We start from the raw sequence: 19,907 nt of genomic DNA on the forward strand, positions 1-19,907 counted from the left end.
CTCTTTTCCTCCATTGCTGTTGGTCTGCTTATGTTATTTCAATTCCATATTTGACTAAAAGCCAGTTCCCAAGGGAGAGGACTAGGAGATGGGAAGCAAAGTGAACCTGAGAAGGAGGCAGAGATGCTTACCTGAGTTTGGACTGTATGAATCACTCATTGAGTAAAATCAGTGTCAATGATCCCAGGCCAGCAAATGCCACCACAATCAGCCCCACAAACTACATATAGGCTATATATGAGAAAGTTAGAACTTAGCAGGGGAAAAAAATGATAGAAGCCTGTAGATAGAAGCTATTCTATTATTGCACTGAACCAGTGCTAAATTCCAGCAGTTCATTTGGTCCCCGCACCTGGGATCAGTTTGGCCTGGCCAGGACTCAAGGAAGACAAGGAGCCACATATAACACTCACTAAGGATGAGAACCCCTAAAGGGACCCCAGGAGCAGTCTCTCACCTCTTCTCTACTCTTGGTGTATGTCCAAATCCATATCAGGAGGGTAAGCCCATGGCCCCCAGACTCCTACCCTACTGGGTGGCATGTCTTCAGGACTGAAGAATATGCCTCTGAATATGCCCAGTTCCATGCTGAAGCTCTCCTCAACCCTTGTGCCAAAAAGTTGGGCCAGATCTGCCTAGACAGAAACCAGAGATGCATAACAGATCCAAGGCCCTAAGTTACCAGGACACCACAGGGAGAGGTTGCCCCATGACACTCTCAGACTTCAGTCCAGCAGAATCAAGCTGGACCAACTGTGCCTCTCAGATAGCCCCAGGCTCATCCCGGGGGCCTCCATACCTGAATCTAGGGCAGAATATGCTGTTCAGCATCTGAACCTTCCCTTAGGCCCCGTCTACTACCTGTGAGACCCCTGCTTTTGGGCTTTTTTGCAGCTGTCCTCCTGCCTAGATGACATATCAAGTCATTACACCTTCTAAAGCCAGTGCTCTGCCTGTTCTCCTGGATGTCCCCCCAGTGCCCAGTTAGTCATAGGCCTGAGACTTGCTGCCAGGTCTCCTGGCATGTTAGTGTACTTCATGCACAAAATTGCTTAAAACCGTATCTGTAAACAGAAGAGTTTTGCAAGTATTTGCAGTTAATAAAACCTACCTTCACAGCTCTCTTATGACATTAGTATATCCCCATTTTGTAGATCAAAAAGCTGAGGTTCCGAGTGAATAAGTGGCCAAAAGTCACACAGCTGAGAAGAGGTAAACATAGGAACTGACCTAGGCCTGGGTGACTCTGAGTAACTGGCTCTCACAGCAGGGCCACATTTTTTTTCTTGGGCCAGGCTCTGTGCTGATGACCCAGGTGCCCAGTTGCAGGAAACTATACTTCCTGCCATCAAGAAACTCCCCGAGAAGAACAGCAACAGTCACATAACCAAATTACTACACCACAAAAATGTGTGACAAGTGCCAAAATCCAGTCATGCTGGGGCAGGCTGAAAGAGGGAGTGTTCGACTTGGGCAGATCAGGGAGGACTTCCCAGCACAGTTCATCAGCACAGTTCTTCTGCTGATTGTCTCTGCACAAACTGGGCTACTTGGCTGCTCAATAGGTCCTCAATGACTCCCAGCCCATTTGGGCTTATGGGGGAGTGGAGGGGGGCTGGTCCAGGCTGAGGGCAAGAACTTATATGAGAGAATGGAAGAAGACTTGGCAGGGAGTCCTCTGAAGCTGGGGACAGAGAAGACTAAGGGAGACAGCAGGGGTGGGAAGGGGCTGTATTGTGCTGGAGGGCTCTGACCTGCCTGTCCAGGGAAGGTGTACTTGATCTTGCCCTGGAGGAGGGGAGTCATTGAGGGCCTTTGAGCAGCCAAGTAGCCCAGTTTGTGCAGACAATCAGCAGAAGAACTGTGCTGATGAGGACTATTTGGATTCTTAGGTTTTTCCAAAAGGCTGGCATGTGGAACTTTGTGTTCCCCTCTTCCCCAGCCAGGCTCAGCACAGCTCAAGGAGCTGAGAGCTTCCAAGGTGCCTGGGCAGAAAAGCTGAGGATCAGGACAGAACCTGTGTCTGTCCCAGCCCTGATACTGTCTGCACCATCCTCTGGGAGGGAAGGGGCTGGTATGGGCAGCCCAACCCTGGCTGAAGTGTGCAGGCTCTCTTCCAAGCGATTCTGGGGAAAGGTATCCAGGAAGGGAGGATGTGAAGGCCGGTTCATACAGATAGGCAAGAAAGGGGGAAGCTGGCTCAGACAGCAAAGCGTCTGTCTGCAATGCAGGAGACCAGGGTTCGATCCCTGGGTTGGGAAGATCCCCTGGAGAAGGAAATGGCAGCCCACTCCAGTATTCTTGCCTGGAAAATCCCATGGATGGCGGAGCCTGGTAGGCTACTGTCCATGGGGTCGCAAAGAGTCGGACACGACTAAGCGAAGGAAAGAAAGAAAAGAAGACTAAGAAAGATATACACCTTCAGGCTAGACAGAGAAACAATGACAAAAAAGCCTGAAGGAAAGAGGCCAGAGGCGAGTTTGGCCACCCATGCACGCATGCATCCACAGACAAGTGTCTTTGGGCTCCCTCACTATTGCCCCCGCGGCGCTGCAACCAGCCGCTGGGTGGGCTGGGTCCCTGCCTGAGCACTGCACCACGCTCTAACCTTCTGGGTCCGCATCCCGCCCCGACCCTGGGAGCCGAGATAGCTTCAAGGTGGAAGTGCCCTGATGGTCACGGCGGGGCAGGAGGCCTCAAGGAGTAGAATCAAAGGCCTGGGGCTGAGCCTGGCCTGGGGAGGGAGGTCAAATCACTGTTTCTTCCTGTGTCTCAGACAATACTTGAACCCAGTCTGGTGCATTTCCGCTTTGAGAGGGAGAGGATAATCAAGGCCCTTTGAGATCGTATCGCAAACCGGGAACTCTGTCCACTGAAATGAACATTCACAATCTTCCCCGCTTCTTCGAGTCCCAAGGCCACAAGTAGAGCTCAGATTAACCAAGACATCAGGATGCCGGATGATTCTGGAGAGCCATTCCTGCCCCACAGGCCCTCGAACCCAAAGGAGGACCTGAGCCTACTGAGAACTCACCTCCTCCTCCGGCCGTGGAGGGGGCGGGGTGGGGGTGGGGGGCACAGCTTTCCTAGGAGAGGGCCCAGGCACAGCCCAGCTCCCTCCCGCTGGTTCTGAGCAAAATCTACCTTGAGCTCCTCTGTCCTCGGCTCAGGAATGCTCACAGCGGCTGGGAAAGGGCGGAGGAGCTAACCTAGAGGCGGGGGTTGCTCAGGCTCCACTCAGACCCCAACACGCTGTACGCAGCGGGACAGGTCCGCGTCCTCCGGAAGGTTTGCCCTTTTCGCTGCAGCCGCCGCGGAGCTCCTGGGCTGTCCCGGCCGGCTCCTGAACTCCCCATTCCGAGACCAGGGGGCAGCGCTGGGAGAGGGCTCTGAGTCAGGGATTAGGAGCTTCCTCGAGGTGAGCTGGGTGAGCTGGGAGGCTGGCGGCAGGGAAGCAGAAAGCTCGCCTCTCTGGGCCCCAGTTTCTCTGCCCCGATGATGGTAATTCTCTGTCCACGGTATTTAAGTGAACCAGCAGGAGAAAGCGTTAGAAACCGTGTTGTTCTGACTAAGCTCCGGGGGTCCCTGCGCCTCCGTGGAGCAAAATAAGGTCACACTCTTGCAAACTCGAAAACTTCCAACACTCTCCCTACACACATACTGCCTTCTAGGCGGGCAGAAAACAATTTACTTTAATCTAGGGCTACTTCTTTGAGGACAGCATCTCATTCCCGCGTATGAGCGGGAACGACTTTAATTTACCCCAGCAGCCTTTTTTTAAACAACCATTTTTGTCTTGAAAACAATTTAAAAGACAAGATGATCACGGGTTGGCGATATGCCCCACTTCATCCTCTTGACTCCGTGGAAATGAAACGACAGGAAGTCCGGCACTTCCAGATGGAGAAACTGAGGCCTAAGAAGGACAACAAATAGTTCAAAGCTGCTGGGCCGAGTGACAGCTCTCACTCGGTGCCACTGCTGCAACCAGCGGCTAGGCTGAGCGCGACACAGGGCTGACTGCCTTTGTGGCACTCTGAGGCCATACCTACAACCCACTGACCCTGACTGACTGTCCCAGAGTAATCCAGAAGTCCCTGTGTTCTAGCTGCCCCGAGATTCTTAGATCTGATTGGCAAGCATCTGGGCCTAGGGCTTCCATTGTCCCCCTGTAAGGAGACTGGTGAGGGCCAGGACTTCAAGCACAAGTGAGGACAGAGAACTCAGGAAAAGACAGAGAGGCTGCAGGCCCAGGAGGTAAGGCCCCAAATACCTGTGTTTCCCTTTCAGTGTAGAACCTCCTCTACACAACTTTAAGCAAGCCCCTTTGACAATCTGGGCCTGGTTTCCTTCCAGCTTGAATTTCCAAGATTTCCTTAAGAGCAGGGTACCTCTGCATCTGTGTCCAAAGATGTGGAGGAATTTCCCATAACTCCTAGAATCCCCTCCTTTATATTTACGAAACTCTCCGAGGGCACTTCAAAACTCGGTAGTTAGGGGAAGAGCTCTAGCATCTTCTACAGATCAGCAGCACTCCTCCTCTCCCCCCAAAATTTAACATAAAATAGCCTGTGAGGGGGAAGGTTTTTCCAAAAGGTGCTGAGGATACACTCAGGGCTGTAGGTAGTCAGAAGAGGATGGAAAGCACCCAGCATCTGTTCATATCAACATCAACCCACCCCAGCTGGACTAGAAGAATGATTTCCAAGGGACAAGAGCTAACTCTGTAGCTCTCAAATGGTTCTCAATGGGTCTGTTAATCCTATACATATTAAGGAGCACTGCCCCAGAGAAGAGGTGAAGACTGGATGAGAGGAAACTGAGGAAGTGGCCTGGCACTGAGCGGATCTTTCTGTATAGTTTTGATCCAAACGGGTTAACTGTCCCAGTTCACTCAAATCCTTTAATTCAAATTTTACATCTTCAAAGTACAGAATTTTGAAAAGTGTTATTAGAATAAAACATTTATGGAACAGCATTTTAAGGATTCTTTGTTTATGAAATTCTAGAATCACAGTCTTAATAATTCTAATCTCAGAATGCTAACGCTTGGTCTGATGCATAGGCAGAGCTCAGTAGCTGAAAAGTTTGAGAAAAAGGAATCGGATTTCTAGAAGAGTGTGTCCACAGTCACAAAACAATGAGGATCAAAACATCCTGAGACATGGAGGCTTCTAACCATAGTAACTGGAGCTTAAAAGTCTCTGTCTTAAAGTCATTAAAGCATATGGTCACAAATATTATAAGAATTGTTAGGTTATTTGAGTTATAGAATAGTGGATCTAGTACTAATATTTTAGAATGAAATAAGAGAGATGTGGATTTATAGGACCCAAATCTTCCAATCAGACATTCCTAGACAGGAATTAAAATTAAGCAATATGTACCTTAGAGCTGCAAAAATGTCTAAAACGGAGAAGTTACAACTGCCAACAGTGGCATCATATTTTCAGGCACAAAATCTTACTCCCAGCATCTTAATATATAAGGAATATGCTTTTATACTCTGAACAGAAGTTTAAAGTCATAGAGATATAATCACAGTCAAAGAATTTAGACACTGGTCATAGAATCTTAGAATTACAGAAACACATTATTTGATTTAGGGATTCATGCTAGGATAGTAGTCCAAATTTTAACATTTGGAAATCTGAATCTTGGAACCATAAAATTCAGTATTAAAAGACTGCTATGATGTAATCTGGTTAAAATTTAACAACTTTAAACCTTTCCCCCTTTGAAAAAAAAATAGGATGAAACCTGGATTTTCGCAGCGTGGTTACTTTGGAAGAAGGAAGCTGGGAGTGTTTTGAGCAAGTGAAAAGCCTCTCCAGTCGTTCGAGTGTGCATCCGCGGAGGAAGGTCCTCATGCAAATTGTTCGGATTGGCTTCCATACCCGGATCGGCGGAGCGAGGACTTGGACTCTTTGCCTCCTGCTTCCGAAGGCAGTTGCCCAGTGCTTGGTGGGGCTGGATCTACCCGGAGCTCGTCGCCACGAAGAACGCGACTAAAACCCTTGAAGCCTGGCCGCCCGTGCTCTCGCGGCTCGCTCCCCCCAACCCTGCATCCGCAGCCGGAAAGCTGCATCTCGGCCGGAGCCTCTGGCTGTCGGCACCAAGTCTCGAAATCCTAAGGATAAAAGCCTTCCTCCTTCTCCTTCCAAGATCTGCACGTGCTTTTCCTCCTTCAATTCTCAGAAAGGAAAACTGTGGGCTTGCGGGTGGGAAGGGACTGGCCCAAGGTCTCCCTGCAAAAGATCATAAAAAGAATCCAGATCTGCGGGACCACCGACGCAGGAAGTCTTGGGTGAGGCCGAGCTCGGTCTTGCGGGGTGGCAGAAAACGAACTCAGAAACCAGACACCCTCGAAGCAAACAGGCCCCCCGTGCCCACCCCTTTCCAAGGAGACGCGCCGGCGGACGGCCACAGCTCCCCCTTCCCCGGCCCCCACTTCTCTCAGCCCTCCGCCCCGCTTCGGGATGGAGCGGCTCGGCTGCTTGGAGCCTTCTTGGCCTGAGCGAACTGGAGGAGATCACCACGAGAGGGCAGAAGCCCAGCCTTCATCCTCTTTAAACTGTGCTTCACTCCCCATCATATAGAGAGGGGTCCCGAGCCACCCAAAGATAAATGATTGGAGGTGGGGGTAGTGCGGTGTTTCCCTAAATATCAGCAATGGAAGGACACGAGATACAAAATCTCGGTACAGTCGAGGAGCCTAGCACCCAAAGAGGGAAAGTCGCTGCCTCTGACACATGGCGAGGAAACGCACTAACACAGACGTAGGCAGGTATGAGGTGGCTAATCCGCGAAGTCGCGGTGGAACGGTAGCAACTTACATCCTCTATAAGACCTAGGAATTCTGTCTGAAAGACGAGGGACTGGATGGAGAATGGCCAGGGAAGCCTTGACTTAGGGTTTGAGAATCATCCCAAAGACCTTGGGAGCCAATCACTTGGGACTTCTCCCTTCCTCGCCCCCACCCACAAGAACCAAGAGCCCCCTCAGTCAATTCTCACCCTCTCCAGCCAAAAAAGTGAAGCGAGCCCTTCCTTTCACCTGTGGGTCCCAGCCTTCTATCCAGGCTGGTAAAGTCCGAAAGCGCCGAGTTTGCGCGCCGACAGTCCCTGCCTCTCTCGGCCTCATTCTCCCCGTCGGTGCGCAGAGAGAACCGGCCGGGGAGATCTCCAAGCGCCTTCGGCGCTCCGATCATGTGGTTCCCGCCGCGCCGCCACAGCTGCTCCTACCTGGGGAGGTGCGCCGGGGCCCAGGGGGCGGGTAGTCGGGGGGCTGGGGGCGGGCGGGGAACCGGCACCGCCCCGAGCTTCCCGGCGCCTTTAAGGAGGAGAAACCCGCGGAGGGAGGAGCCGGTCCGGGTGTGTTCAGGGGAGCGCCTCGCCAGAAGTATTGGCGGCTGGAGGCCAACCCTTCGGAGAGGAACAGTGGCCGGCCACCGCGCCTGGCCCACGCCGCGACCTCGCCACCGTCGCCTCGACTCCTTGCCCTCCGCGCTTTCAGCGGCTGCGGCCTCAGTGACGCGGCCTAGGCCGCCCCCAACACAGTGCCCACGCCTGCACTAACTGCTACCATTTCAGGCCTTTGGGCCCGCAACCTCCTCTGCACTCGCGACCTCGACGGTTATCCTCAGAATCAGCGGGAAGCCCAGAACTGATGCCAGCGCCTCAGCCCCAGGACCAATTCCAGACCCGTTGATCGCCTGGCACCAGCGCGCAAAGGACCCTTCAGCCCTAGACAGGAGTCTAATTTCAGTACCAGCGTCGCTGCCGGCGCCTGGCTTCGAGGTCCAGAACACGAGCAGAGCCGTCGGTGGGCGGGACACTTGAACCTCTGTCTGCAGACCGCCAGTCCGGAAACCGCCGACGCCAAGCCTCCTGCGAGCCCCTGCCAGGGAAGCTCCCGGTGCCAGCTGCGAGGACCCTCTCAGCTCTTTGCAAAGGGAACCAGCGTTGGTCCCCGCGACCCAGTGTCCCGGGCCCCGCAGCTCCCAAAGCCGTCGCCCGATCCTCGAAAGCAGCGGGGACGCCTCGGGGACGCGGGACGGCTGCGCCATGACGGCCGAGAGCGGGCCGCCGCCGCCGCCGCCGCAGCCGGAGGCGCTGGCTGCCGTGAAGGAGGAGCGCGGTGAGGCGGGGGCCGGCGGGGTACCAGCGGAGGCCGTGGGTCGCGGCGCCGGTGGGCGGCGGCGGAAGCGCCCCCTGCAGCGGGGCAAGCCGCCCTACAGCTACATCGCGCTCATTGCCATGGCCATAGCGCACGCGCCGGAGCGCCGCCTCACTCTGGGCGGCATCTATAAGTTCATCACCGAGCGTTTCCCCTTTTACCGCGACAACCCCAAAAAGTGGCAGAACAGCATCCGCCACAACCTCACACTCAACGACTGCTTTCTCAAGATCCCGCGCGAGGCCGGCCGCCCGGGCAAGGGCAACTACTGGGCGCTCGATCCCAACGCCGAGGACATGTTCGAGAGCGGCAGCTTCCTGCGCCGCCGCAAGCGTTTCAAGCGCTCTGACCTGTCCACTTACCCGGCTTACATGCACGACGCGGCCGCCGCCGCCGCTGCCGCTGCAGCCGCCGCCGCTGCCGCCATCTTCCCGGGTGGGGTGCCCGCTGCGCGCCCTCCTTACCCTGGCGCGGTCTATGCAGGCTATGCCGCACCGTCGCTCGCCCCGCCGCCCCCGGTCTACTACCCGGCTGCTTCGCCAGGCCCGTGCCGCGTCTTCGGCCTGGTGCCTGAGCGGCCGCTCAGCCCAGAACTGGGCCCCGCGCCATCGGGGCCCGCCGGTTCCTGCTCCTTTGCCTCGGCCGGCGGCTCTGCCGCTAGCACAGCTTACCAGCCGGCCGGCTGCGCCGGTGCCCGACCCGCCAACACTTCCGCCTATGCGGCCGCGTACGCTGGCCCCGACGGCACGTACTCGCAAGGGGCCAGCGGGGCCCTCTTCGCAGCGACTGGCCGGTTGGCCGGGCCCGCTTCGCCCCCCGCGGGTGGCAGCAGCGGCGGCATCGAGACTGCGGTGGACTTCTATGGGCGCACATCGCCCGGCCAGTTCGGAGCTCTGGGGCCCTGCTACAATCCTGGTGGGCAGCTCGGAGCGGGCAGTGGAGGCGCCTACCACGCTCGCCACGCGGCTGCCTATCCAAGCGCAGTGGATCGGTTCGTGTCCGCCATGTGAGCGGAGCATACAGGCGAAAATTCATAGATACCTCGACTGTCCTTACGAACTAAGTATCGACGAAACCTGAGGACAGGACTGGACAGAGGGCCGAATTGAGAGCCACGTGGCAGGGACCGAGCCGGCGTGACAGGCGCAGACTCCCGGTGCACCGCGTACACCGGGCGCCTACCGGGCGGCTTTGAAAATGGGAGGTGGGGAGAAGCGTCCGAGGCCCATGGACTGGGACAATAGACCCTCATAGAGGCGCAGCTCCAAAGGTCTTGCCTTGGACATTCTAACCGGGGAGGGCCCTTAGCTCTAAAGGGGGCACAAGGTAGCGTCTACTCCAGAGTCTAGAGGAATGGTGGAGAATCACATGATTTCACTCTTCCCTGTACTTTTCAAAACTCTTTTTACACAGTTCGACCTCTTGTGCCTTTGACTATCTTACTACAATAAAAGACTCCTATAGCGTCTTCCTACATAAGGTGAGGAGGACAAATTTGCAAAAGAAGTAACTTTTTTAAAAAATGGGAAAGATCTCTGTTTAGCTTGACCGAGGCCTGCTTTTCCCAGCCTCTGAGAACTGCAAACCTGGCTCTGAATCCGGACTGTGCTGGGTTGCCACAGTGTGACCCATTTCCATCACTCACACCCTGCAGTGTTCCCATGTGATATACAAGAGAGCTGTAGAATCCAACCGTGCCCCATATGATCTTTAAGGGCCCATCAGGGTTGCTGCCGCCCTGCATATTTGGCAGCATGGATGGGCCACCCAAGGCCTAACCTTACTCCAGGGAATGGGAACAGAGCTCATGGCAAGCAACTCTGGATTAGCTCCAGGCCCCGATTATGTCATAATTTCAGCATGATGTGCTGATCATTCAGCAGCTATTACTGCTGGGTCATAAATGTGGTTTTCCAATGATGCAGGTAGAAATACATTTGTCTATTGCCCACTCTTTCTTTTCATTAAGCCCTGGACCCAATGGGTGAGTTAAAAGTCAAAGAGATGACAAAACTCTCTTGAGTCTCTTGGTGAGGGCTTTCATTTTGCGGGCTGGCCCTTCCATCCCTGGCACCTTTTCATGCAAAAAAAGAAAGAAAAACTGGGGCAGTCAGTTAGGCAGGCTTAGAAAGAAACTGGTATTTAACTTTGTTTCCATTTATTTCTTTTAAGCTACAAGATGACCAAGATCAGAAAAAAAATAATAAATCCAACCATTTCCCCACCTTTCTCAGGAGATATCTTGTAAGTTTTGATTCTGGAGCAAAACTTTCAAGCATTAAATATTTCAGAGGCTCGTTGTGCAGTTGCAGATAAACTTGAGTGTTCATATGAACTGTTTCTAATAAAGATCTTTGAGGTGAGTTCTGGCAAGAGAAAGGCAGCCTCTTTCTGTGTAATTAATTTACTAGGGAAGAGTTGGGGAGTGTGGGAAAGAAGACTGAAAACCATTGGTAATTTTTAATTTCATGGATTGCTCTATCCTGTTCACAAAGACATGTGAATGTGATTCAGTCCAGACGGGTATCTGTCTAAAAAGTGCTGCCCAATAGAAATATCATGCAAGCTGCCCATGTAACTAAGATCTTTCTGGTAGCTGCATTTATTTTAAAAACAAGTGAAATAGTGAGATTAATAATATACTGTATTTAACACAATTTATCCAAACTATCATTTCAAGGTATAATCAGTGTAAAAATTGTTGAGGTAGTTTATGTTTTTCATACTAAGTCTTCAAAATGTGGAGTGTATTTTACACTTACAGCTCAAGTTTGGACTAACCACAAGCCAAGTGCTCAATAGCAGTGTGTGGTTGATGGCTACGGTGTTAGCAGGAGTCGAGACACTGGTCCTTCCTAACTCTGACGGTGGTAATGGACCACCTGGAGGCAGGGAGCAGCTGCAGCACTGATCCTACGACCAGTAGGTCCCGATTTCAGACCTAGCCCTGTGAGCTTGGAAATGCCTAGGTGTTAGGCCTCCCTTATCTCCCTATGGATCCTTGCAGGTTGAAATTCAAAGGTTCTCCTGTGCAGCTAGACAGTCTGGCTCTCCCAGGCAGAAATCAGGATGCCTTGCCTAGCTGGCTGCTGCTGCTAAGTCTCTTCAGTCGTGTCCGACTCTGTGCGACCCCATAGACGGCAGCCCATCAGACTCCCCGTCCCTGGGATTCTCCAGGCCAAGAATACTGGAGTGGGTTGCCATTTCCTTAGCTGGCAGTAGTCAGAAATTGAAAGGCTTCCACCCCAGGGTCTTGTCCTTGGCTGCCTAAAGCCCAGCTAGGGGATTAGGGCTGGAAAAGGGCAGTCTATGCGCCCGGTTAATGCGGTGGTTGACCCTTTCTCTGTGTTTTATTTAGCAAATCCAATGCTTTGACAGCGCCATTAACCAGTCCCTTCTCTAGGGGCCTCATTTGTGAGTAGGAATTTGTGACCCCTCGCTCAGAGTCCTCCTAAAGTTAAACGAATCAAGAGAGGTAGATACGCTGTAAACTGTAAAGCGCTTGGCACACGAGGGAAGAAGGGCTTTACAATTAAAAAGCGCCGGCTTATCCCGAAGCCTCCTGGAGCGTCGAGGTAAAACCCGGGTGAAGGAGAAAGATGGAGAGGCAAAGTGCACGCGTCTTCACTCCCAACTCTCTCTGGAAACTGGGACGACAGGTGATATGGCGCCAAAAGCCAGAGTATGTGACGGGAGAGGGGACGCTGCGAGTTGGGAACTGGGTGCGCACAGCGAGAGCCCGGAAAGACAGCGGGACTCTCGAGGTTTTGGAGAACGTCGGCGCTTTTCGGCCTCCTGCCTGCCGGCGGCACCCAAAGCTCGCGGGCCACCCGGGCCCTTCAACCACAGACGGGCCGAGCCGAGTCTACCCTCCACGCGGCCGAGCCGTCCGCGCGATTCTAGGACCTTGAGAGCATTCATTGCTGCGTCGAGCGACAGTCCAACTCTCCGAACGCCCAAACCGCCAAACAGGACCTCCCCATCTAGGGGCTCAGAGTCGGGAGGTGCGTTTCTTTGTTCTTCTTCCTATCTTGAAACCAAAAAAATTGTGTGCCCCTCTCTGGGCCCTGCACCCCCAGCGTCGTGTGCACAACCCCCCGGGCTGTGGGTAATTAGATGCGTTCTTCTCTAATTTCCCAAGGCTCGTTAGAATTCGCCCCAGAGCTGTAACATTTATTTTCTTTCAAATTAACTTTGCTTGCAATTAAGTTTAAGAAACCAGCAACAAAAGCAGTCTTGGCCCGAGGTCGTTTACTACGAAAACGGATTAAGGAATCTTCCCCGATTTAAGGGGAAAGATTCCTGCAGCGCTAGGGGAAGCGTTCCCACAGCAGAGGCCAAGGGGGAGTAGGAAGCTGCTTTCGGCGGCTGTGGATGGTGACGGCATCGGCTTCCTCAACTCGACGACCCGTGCGCCTGAAAGAGTAAGGGTAACCTCGCTGAAATGAACTCGTGAGCGTTTGGGCTGAATTCCACAGTCATGACATGAAGCTGCTGTACACAGTTATAGTTTATCCAGAACACTCATAAACATAATCTCATTTACTAAGAACTTTGTGAGAATGTTTTCATTAAAATTACATTTTTATTACAAAATTGGTACACTTTCATTGTAAAAAAAAAGACAACAACCACAGAAAGAAGAGTCAAGGTAACATTAATTCACCCAGGGAAAGCACAGAAAACACCTCAGTGAGTATCTTTTCTAGTTTTTGTTTTTCCTTTGCAAGAGGCCTGAGTCCCAAATTTGTCACTGAAATACTTTGAGATCTTGACCGAGCTTGTACCAACCGATGTTGCACTATCTACAAACCTAGGTGGCAGGTTCCCTTTCATGCTCACATTCTTGAACTCCTCTTTTTTTGGTCATCTGAATCCAGGATGCTGTTCTCCAAGAGCCAGTAGAAAGGCTGAGAGCAGGCTTGCTGTCCCTGCTGTCCTGCACAGGAGACAAAGGCCTTGTAGCTCTAAGTGTGGGCCATAGACTACCAGCATGGGCATCCCCTGGGAGCTCGACAGAAATGCAGACTCTCAAGCTCTACCCAGATTCACTGAAACACAAACTGCATTTCAACAAGACCTGAAGCATTTCTCTGCCCTACGTAGAGAGGCAAAGCTTTAGAGAAGTGTGGGGCGGGGTGTCGGTGAGGGGTAAAGTGTTACGTTGTTGATCAGAGACCCCAGAATAACTTCCAGAAACTTCCTGTTTCTGAGCAAGAACCCCAACCAGAGATGGCTGCAGAGAGAGATGGCTGGGGTAGAGCCCTTCACCTCCACCCTTGGGTACACTTTACAGTCTTGGAATCCTCACCTTTCGAAAGCATCTCATCTCATGTTCCGTGTCTGATGGGTGTGAGTGTGACAGTGCTTCAGTGAGAGTGTATCTGAAACCATCTTGAAAGCTGGGGTGTCAGAGCCTGGCCAGGAACCCAGGCTCCTGACTCCCTGCTGAGCTACTTTGGAGACCTTGGGCTCTGGTCTCTGTATCCTCTAAGCAGCAGTCATTTGCCTAAATAGGGATTAAGCTTGGCAACTCTAACCCCAAGTCTGGGCTAGTTGAGGTTTAGGAGAAAAATAAAGCTCACTTTTCAGGACCCAATAGCCAGCAGGAAGAGCTGAAGGATCCTCCAGTAAAGCAGTTTAAGGGTCCCTTGAATAGCCCAAGATTATGAGTGCCCTAATGAATCCCCCCAACCCCCGCCATCCCCACAGTCCCCCTATCCCCACCCCCAATACACACAGCTTTCTAGAGAATTCAGTTTCTGTGCTCATCCTGTTCCTGAGAAGTGCTGACTGCTGGGGCTGGCATGACAGAATAACTGGAGGGAGCAGGGAAGGTCCCTGGTGAAAGTTGTTCAGACAAGGGGCATGTACCAGACTGGATTTTCTTCCCAGGATCACAGAGCAGCTTGGTGGAAGAACCAGGACTCTCATCTCAGTGCTCACATGAGTTTTCAATAATAGGAATAAATAGGAATACGATGTGTGTGTATAGAGCTTCTACAGAGCTAAAGGGACACATGACTTAACCCAGATCTCATAGCTCTAAGTGTCCAAGCCTGACTAAAACCTATGCCTCCCTCGAAGGAGACTACATTTGATTATCATCCTCATAAAAGGCAATGTGGAAATGGAAGTAATCAGATGGGGGTGGTGGTGAAGGTGAAGGAAGTAATCAGATGGGGGTTGAGGGATGGAGAAGGAGCAACTGGGTGGGGGCCCTCCATTCTATGGATGGGTAAAGCGAGCCTGGGATCAGTTAAATACAAAGCTTAGAACTACCCAGAGGGAAGGCAGTGTGGCTAGTGCTTTTCAGCCCAAACTGAGCAGTGAACTAAAGAAAAAGCAGAGCAGACAGGTAGGGCAGAAGAGGATGGGAGGCCCTCCCTCTTCTCTCCAGGTAGAGGCCAAAGCTAGCAGAGCTCCTGGGATGGAAAGGACGACTGCTCCCTGTGGAGCTCCCCATTCCCCTCTGCCAGCCCCACAGCCCCTCTTCTAAGAGCTGAGGCTCTGATTTCCAGTTCAGCCCAGAAGGGTTAACCAGGTGCAGAGGCACGTAGTCAGAGAGGCGCTGGGGATCAACTGTCAGCCCCTCCCAGGTTGAGGAAGGGACTGGGAGCCAGAATCAGGGTGGATCTCTGCCCTGGTCAGAACACCGGCTTATCTCATTATCTGAGAACTTGGAGCGGCTTCCCAGCTATGATTTTTCATGCATGGAGGCAATCAGCAACCAGAGATGAAGTGTGAGAAGCACAGCCTCATACAGCCCAACTCTCTCCACTGCTCTCAGCCGCCTGTAGCCAGCCAAGCCCGCCCCTGGATGCTGTTACCTCCACCCCCATTCTGCCCACACTGCCAGCCTCACTTCCAGAAGCTGAGCTCCAGTCCTGTGGGCTCAGGCTCCGTTTTGTCTGTACCAGAGAGCCCAAACTCCTCACCTGTCATTTGGGGCCCTCCATGATCCTTATGCCAACCCACTTCCTGGCCTCATCTCCCACAGTTGCCCTTCCTACACCTCTAGGCTCCATCCAACACCCCCACTTGCTGTTCCTAGACACCCCTATGTGTTCCAGTCACCCCAAATTTGCTTTGATCATCACCTCTCCAGGAACCACCTAATCCCATCTTGCACCTCCAAGGACAAAACCCAGCAGGAGCCTCCATCATCCCTCTCCTGGATCACAGCATCAGCCTCACACACAGAGCTCCCTGATCCCTCCACTGCTCTCCTCACTCATTCCTCACAGCAGCCAGTATGTAACTCAGCTCAAACATGAATGGATCATGTTATTCTGTTGCAGAGGTCCAGACCTCAGGACAAGGGAATGAGATTAGAAGCACGGTGTGTTCGTGAGCAGCCCTGTGAAGGGTTTCTTTTTTTTTTTTTTTTTTAATTATTTATTTTTGGTTACGCAGGGTCTTTGTTACTGCGAGCAGGCTTTCTTTAGTTGCAGCAAGCAGGGGCTACTCTTCATTGCAGTGGAATGGCTTCTCATTGCGGTGGCTTCACTTGATGCAGAGCACAGGTGTATGGGTTTCAGTAGTTGTGACACACAGGCTCTGAGGCATGTGGAATCTTCCTGGACCAGGGATTGAACCCATGTCCCCTGCACTGGCATCAGACTCTAATCCACTGTACCACCAGGGAAGTCCAAGGGTTTCTTACACTATGAGAAAATTATACTTAATATGAGCATTTTCAAAATTTCCCCCTCCCATGTAACACTTTCCTTCTATCCTAGATTTCATCCAAGCTTCATACAACTACTCAACATTGGGGTGTGTTCACGTTTTCTCTGTACTAGTGCTCAAAAGAAAGAACAGTGTCCTATCAAGGGAACTGGACAAAGGGTTCTTTATGGTAGAGCTGAGATGCAGCATACTGAGGACAACTGAACAGTGGGCAACCCTGGACAGGAGTAAAACAATATGCTCTCTTTCTGGCTTATTCAAGAAGGTGTGCCAGATACTCATAGTTGTCATTCTGCCCCCTCTCTGCTCACAAGACTCTGATTTTGTTCAGGTTGTAATTGGTCATGTGTTGTAGGGGATGTCTTACACCCATTGGAGTGCCCACTGGCTCAATCTGGACTTGTCTAAGGTAGACATGGTGATGATTCCATCACTCCTGCCAGTGATTATTGAGAAACAGGCCCAGGATACTTTCCAGGCCAGTGAGATGTCCAGAAAAGTCTGCTCAGGACTTCTGGGAAATATTTCCTTGTTTTTAAAGCAACAGGGGGAAATAAATAGCCATTTTGTTCCTCTTAATGTTGTTAGAGTGTGACTCCTGCAAGTGTGACAGACATGTTGGGCTCGGAGGGTACCAGCCTAAGAGAACAAGACAACCTGCTGAGGATGGCAGAGTCAAAAGGTGGGAATAACCTGGGTACCTAATGACATCACTGAGCTACTGAAAGAACCAACCCTGGAACAATTCGTTATACCTGTGTTCGATAACAAACATCCTGCCATTTAAACCTCTTATCTTTGGTCTCTCTGTTACTTGCAGCCAAATACATCCTAACCAAAGAAGGTGACCCTTTTGGAGGCAGGAAAAAATTGATTCTTGGTTTTCCTGTTGAGATTTCCTTTGCCATTCTTATATTTAAAAAAACATACAGCTGAAAGGTAATATAATCTTACCCCTTGATTTATAGAAGGAAAAAACAAGGTTGGGTTTTCCCAATGGCTCATCAGGTAAAGAATCCAACTGCAATGCAGGAGACATGGGAGATATGGGTTCAACCCTGGGAGGGGAAGATCCTCCAGAGAAGGAAATGACAACACACTCAAGTATTCTTGCCTGGAAAATTCCACAGACAAAGGAGCCTGATGGACTATAGTCCATGGGGTCACAAAGAGTCACACACGACTGAGCACATAAATAAAGAAGGTGACTTTCCATAGCTGTACAAGGAGCTAACATCTTAGATCCTTGTCCAGGGCTCTCAGCACACCATTGCTCTTCCCTAGCTTCAAGTGGTTCAGCCATGGCACAGCTGACTAACATAACTCACATTATCCATGAGTGGCTTTGTTCATGCTGTACTAAGAACTTCCACATATGCTCTCCTTTAGATCTTCACAACTGCCCTAGGAAGTAACAGTTTTCAGGTGCATTTTTTCAGATGAGAAAAGTAAGGTCCAAGAAAAGAGGGCAAGCGCAAGGTCACAGACCTTTGTCTGCAAGGGATTCAATCCAGGTGTAACAAAGTTCACAGCAAAATGAATCAAGCATGTGAGGATCTGTGCTCCTTGGATATGGGAACCGGGAGGCTTGCGTGTTGGTTTGACTGCAGCTTGGGGGAAATCCTTTCTCGTTGAGTAGGGTGGATCCTCCACACGCCCCTGACTTACCTCCACAGGGCGTGTGAGGCTTAAAGATAAAGTTTGCAAAGTGTGTGGATCTGTTTGCTCCAGATCCTACAAAGCAGGACGGTTAGTGCCAAAGCTGAGGGGGACGTGGCTTTAAATGAGCTCTACCATTATGGGCCTCTTTTCACCCTCCTATCACCCCACCCTGACCCACCCAGCTTCAGCCAGCGATGGTCCCACCAAGGCAAAGGCTGCAGGAGCAGGCCTGTGGTTTCCAGAACACCTGGGAGAGGCTGTGGGCAGCTGGGTGATTTCCAAATTAATTGTAGGAGAAACCTAACAAAACAATCTGCAGGCTAAGCGTCCCGGGAGCTCTCCATGAGACTGACAGCCTGGAATCCAGCAAGTACAATGCAGCGACCACAGACGGGAGGGCCTTTCCTCCTTGAGGGGAGGAGGGCCGACTTCCTTCCAACAGGGGCCAGTCTGGGCCTGCAGCCGGCCTGATAGGAGAGCAAAACCCCAGAACTGAAACAGGCTTTCCACCCAAACCCCAAACTATAATGAACATAAATGACTTTTCCGAAACACTACTACAAGGTTGGTTGGCCGGTGAGTTACATGCCCTGGCAGACACCTCGCTTCTCAGTAAGTGGCTTTCAAATCTCTCACTCTCTTTTTTTGTAAATTGTATTTATTTATTTTGGCTGTGCTGGGTCTTCCCTGCTGTTGAGGCTTTTGTCTAGTTTCAGTGAACAGGGGCTACTCTCTAGCTTCAGTGCGTAGGCTTCTCATCGCAGTGGCTTCTCTTGTTGCAGAGTATGGGCTCTAGGGCATGAGGGCTCAGGAGTCGTGGTTCTCAGGCTCTAGAGCACAGGCTCAACAGCTGTGGCGCATGGGCTTAATTGCTCCGAGGCATGTGGGATCACTCTGGAGGGATCGAACTTATGTCCCCTGCATTAGCGAGTGGATTCTTGACCACTGAGCCACCAGGTAAGCCCTTTCAAGTCTCAGTTTGAAGATTTCCTCCTAAATCTATCCTCAGGAAACTTGGGCTGCCCCCCACTACACACAAATGCATGAAATGAATCGAGAGTCTGATATACTGTTAGTAAGGGTCAAATCTGAACACTGTTCGGTACTTTCCTATTTTCTGAGCAGTTGCCCACCTTTGTCACAAACACACTGGTTCGAATCCTGGCTCCAGTACCTGTGCAAGTCTAGCCTCAACTTCCTCAACAATAAAATGGGCACAACAATGCCTTCCGTCTCTGATACCAGTCACAATGGCTAACATTCAGTGAGCTGCAGTGGGGGTAGGGGGGTGGTGGGCACTATCTAGTGCTTTCAGTCTCCACAAACTCCCCTGAAAGGTAGTGACCGTGAAGTAGAACAGGAGGAGCAGTTTGAAGCCAGGCATTTGGGCACCAGAACTTCTAATTGATAATACTTTGCATCATGAGGCTCCTGGGTTAGAGGAGCACTAGGCTAGAAGTCAAAAGACTCAGGGCTGCTCTCTGATTGCATGGCCAACCTTCAAGATGGTGCCGAAGAAAGACAAGGAAGCCCAAGAAGTCAACCTGGAAGTTTAATTTGGATCTTAATCATCCAGGAGAAGATTCTGGAAATTTTGAACCGTTTCTATGTGAGAAGGTTAAAATGAATGGAAAACCTGGAAATCTTGGGAATGTTGTTTGCACTGAATGCTTCAAGAATAAAATCATGGTTGTTTCTGAGAAACAGTTCTCTAAAAGGTATCTAAAATATCTTACCAAGAAATACCTTAAAAAGAACAATTTTGGTGACTGGCTTCAAGGGTTGCATCTTATAAACTTATAAACTTCGTTACTTCCAGATTAGTCAAGATGAAGACGGACCTGAGTCTGAGGAGTAGTGAAGCCATCCCTTATAGGCCTTTGCTTGCCAATAAAACAAATGAAGCATACAAGACAAAGAAAGATCCAGAAATTGACTTAGTTTATCAGTGAATGGAAAACATTGTACACAATATGTTTCTAAATAGTCCATGGGTAAAAGAGAAAGTCTAGAAGTTGGGGGAGAAATTAAACATGGAAGTGAATGAAAATGAAAATACAGCATACCCAAAGTTGTGGGAAATAGCAAAAATAAAATGCTGAGAGAAATTCATAGCACTAAAGGCATACATTGTGAAAAATGGAAAATCTCAAATCAATAACCTAAGCTCCACCTCAAGAAAATAGAAAAAAAGAATCCAGTCAGTAATATTATAACTGTATGGTGACAGATGGTAACTAGACTTATCAGGGTCATTATTCTGTAACATACAGAGCTCTTGAATCACTTATATACCTAGAACTAACATACTGTTGTAGGTCTATTAGGCTGGAAGGAAAGAAGGAAGGAATCAGGGAATGGTGGGAGGGAGCAAT

General features: G+C 50.9%; 1 protein-coding gene, 1 long non-coding RNA gene and 1 pseudogene across 3 annotated transcripts; 2 read left to right on the forward strand and 1 right to left on the reverse strand.

Annotated features, from left to right (window-relative positions):
* Positions 1 to 8,042: 8,042 nt before the first annotated feature.
* Positions 8,043 to 11,006, forward strand: FOXE1 (forkhead box E1). Its single transcript, XM_055578600.1, has one exon. The coding sequence runs from the start codon at positions 8,067 to 8,069 to the stop codon at positions 9,186 to 9,188; it is 1,122 nt and encodes a 373-aa protein (XP_055434575.1). The 5' UTR covers positions 8,043 to 8,066; the 3' UTR covers positions 9,189 to 11,006.
* Positions 11,007 to 11,175: 169 nt separating this feature from the next.
* Positions 11,176 to 17,480, reverse strand: LOC129650291 (uncharacterized). 2 transcript variants are annotated; one of them, XR_008713699.1, is made up of 4 exons: positions 17,359 to 17,480; positions 15,279 to 15,845; positions 13,490 to 13,572; positions 11,176 to 13,117 (listed from the first exon to the last, which is right to left on the reverse strand). It is a non-coding gene; the product is annotated as an uncharacterized LOC129650291 (long non-coding RNA). The 2 variants fall into 2 exon arrangements; XR_008713698.1 differs by having other exon boundaries at positions 17,199 to 17,477.
* A 1,540-nt stretch (positions 17,481 to 19,020) lies between these two features.
* LOC129650964 (60S ribosomal protein L22-like 1) lies at positions 19,021 to 19,390 on the forward strand (annotated as a pseudogene).
* The last annotated feature ends 517 nt before the right edge of the window (positions 19,391 to 19,907 follow it).

This window comes from Bubalus kerabau, chromosome 4, assembly GCF_029407905.1.
Source record: "Bubalus kerabau isolate K-KA32 ecotype Philippines breed swamp buffalo chromosome 4, PCC_UOA_SB_1v2, whole genome shotgun sequence".
Classification (NCBI taxonomy): domain Eukaryota; kingdom Metazoa; phylum Chordata; class Mammalia; order Artiodactyla; family Bovidae; genus Bubalus; species Bubalus kerabau.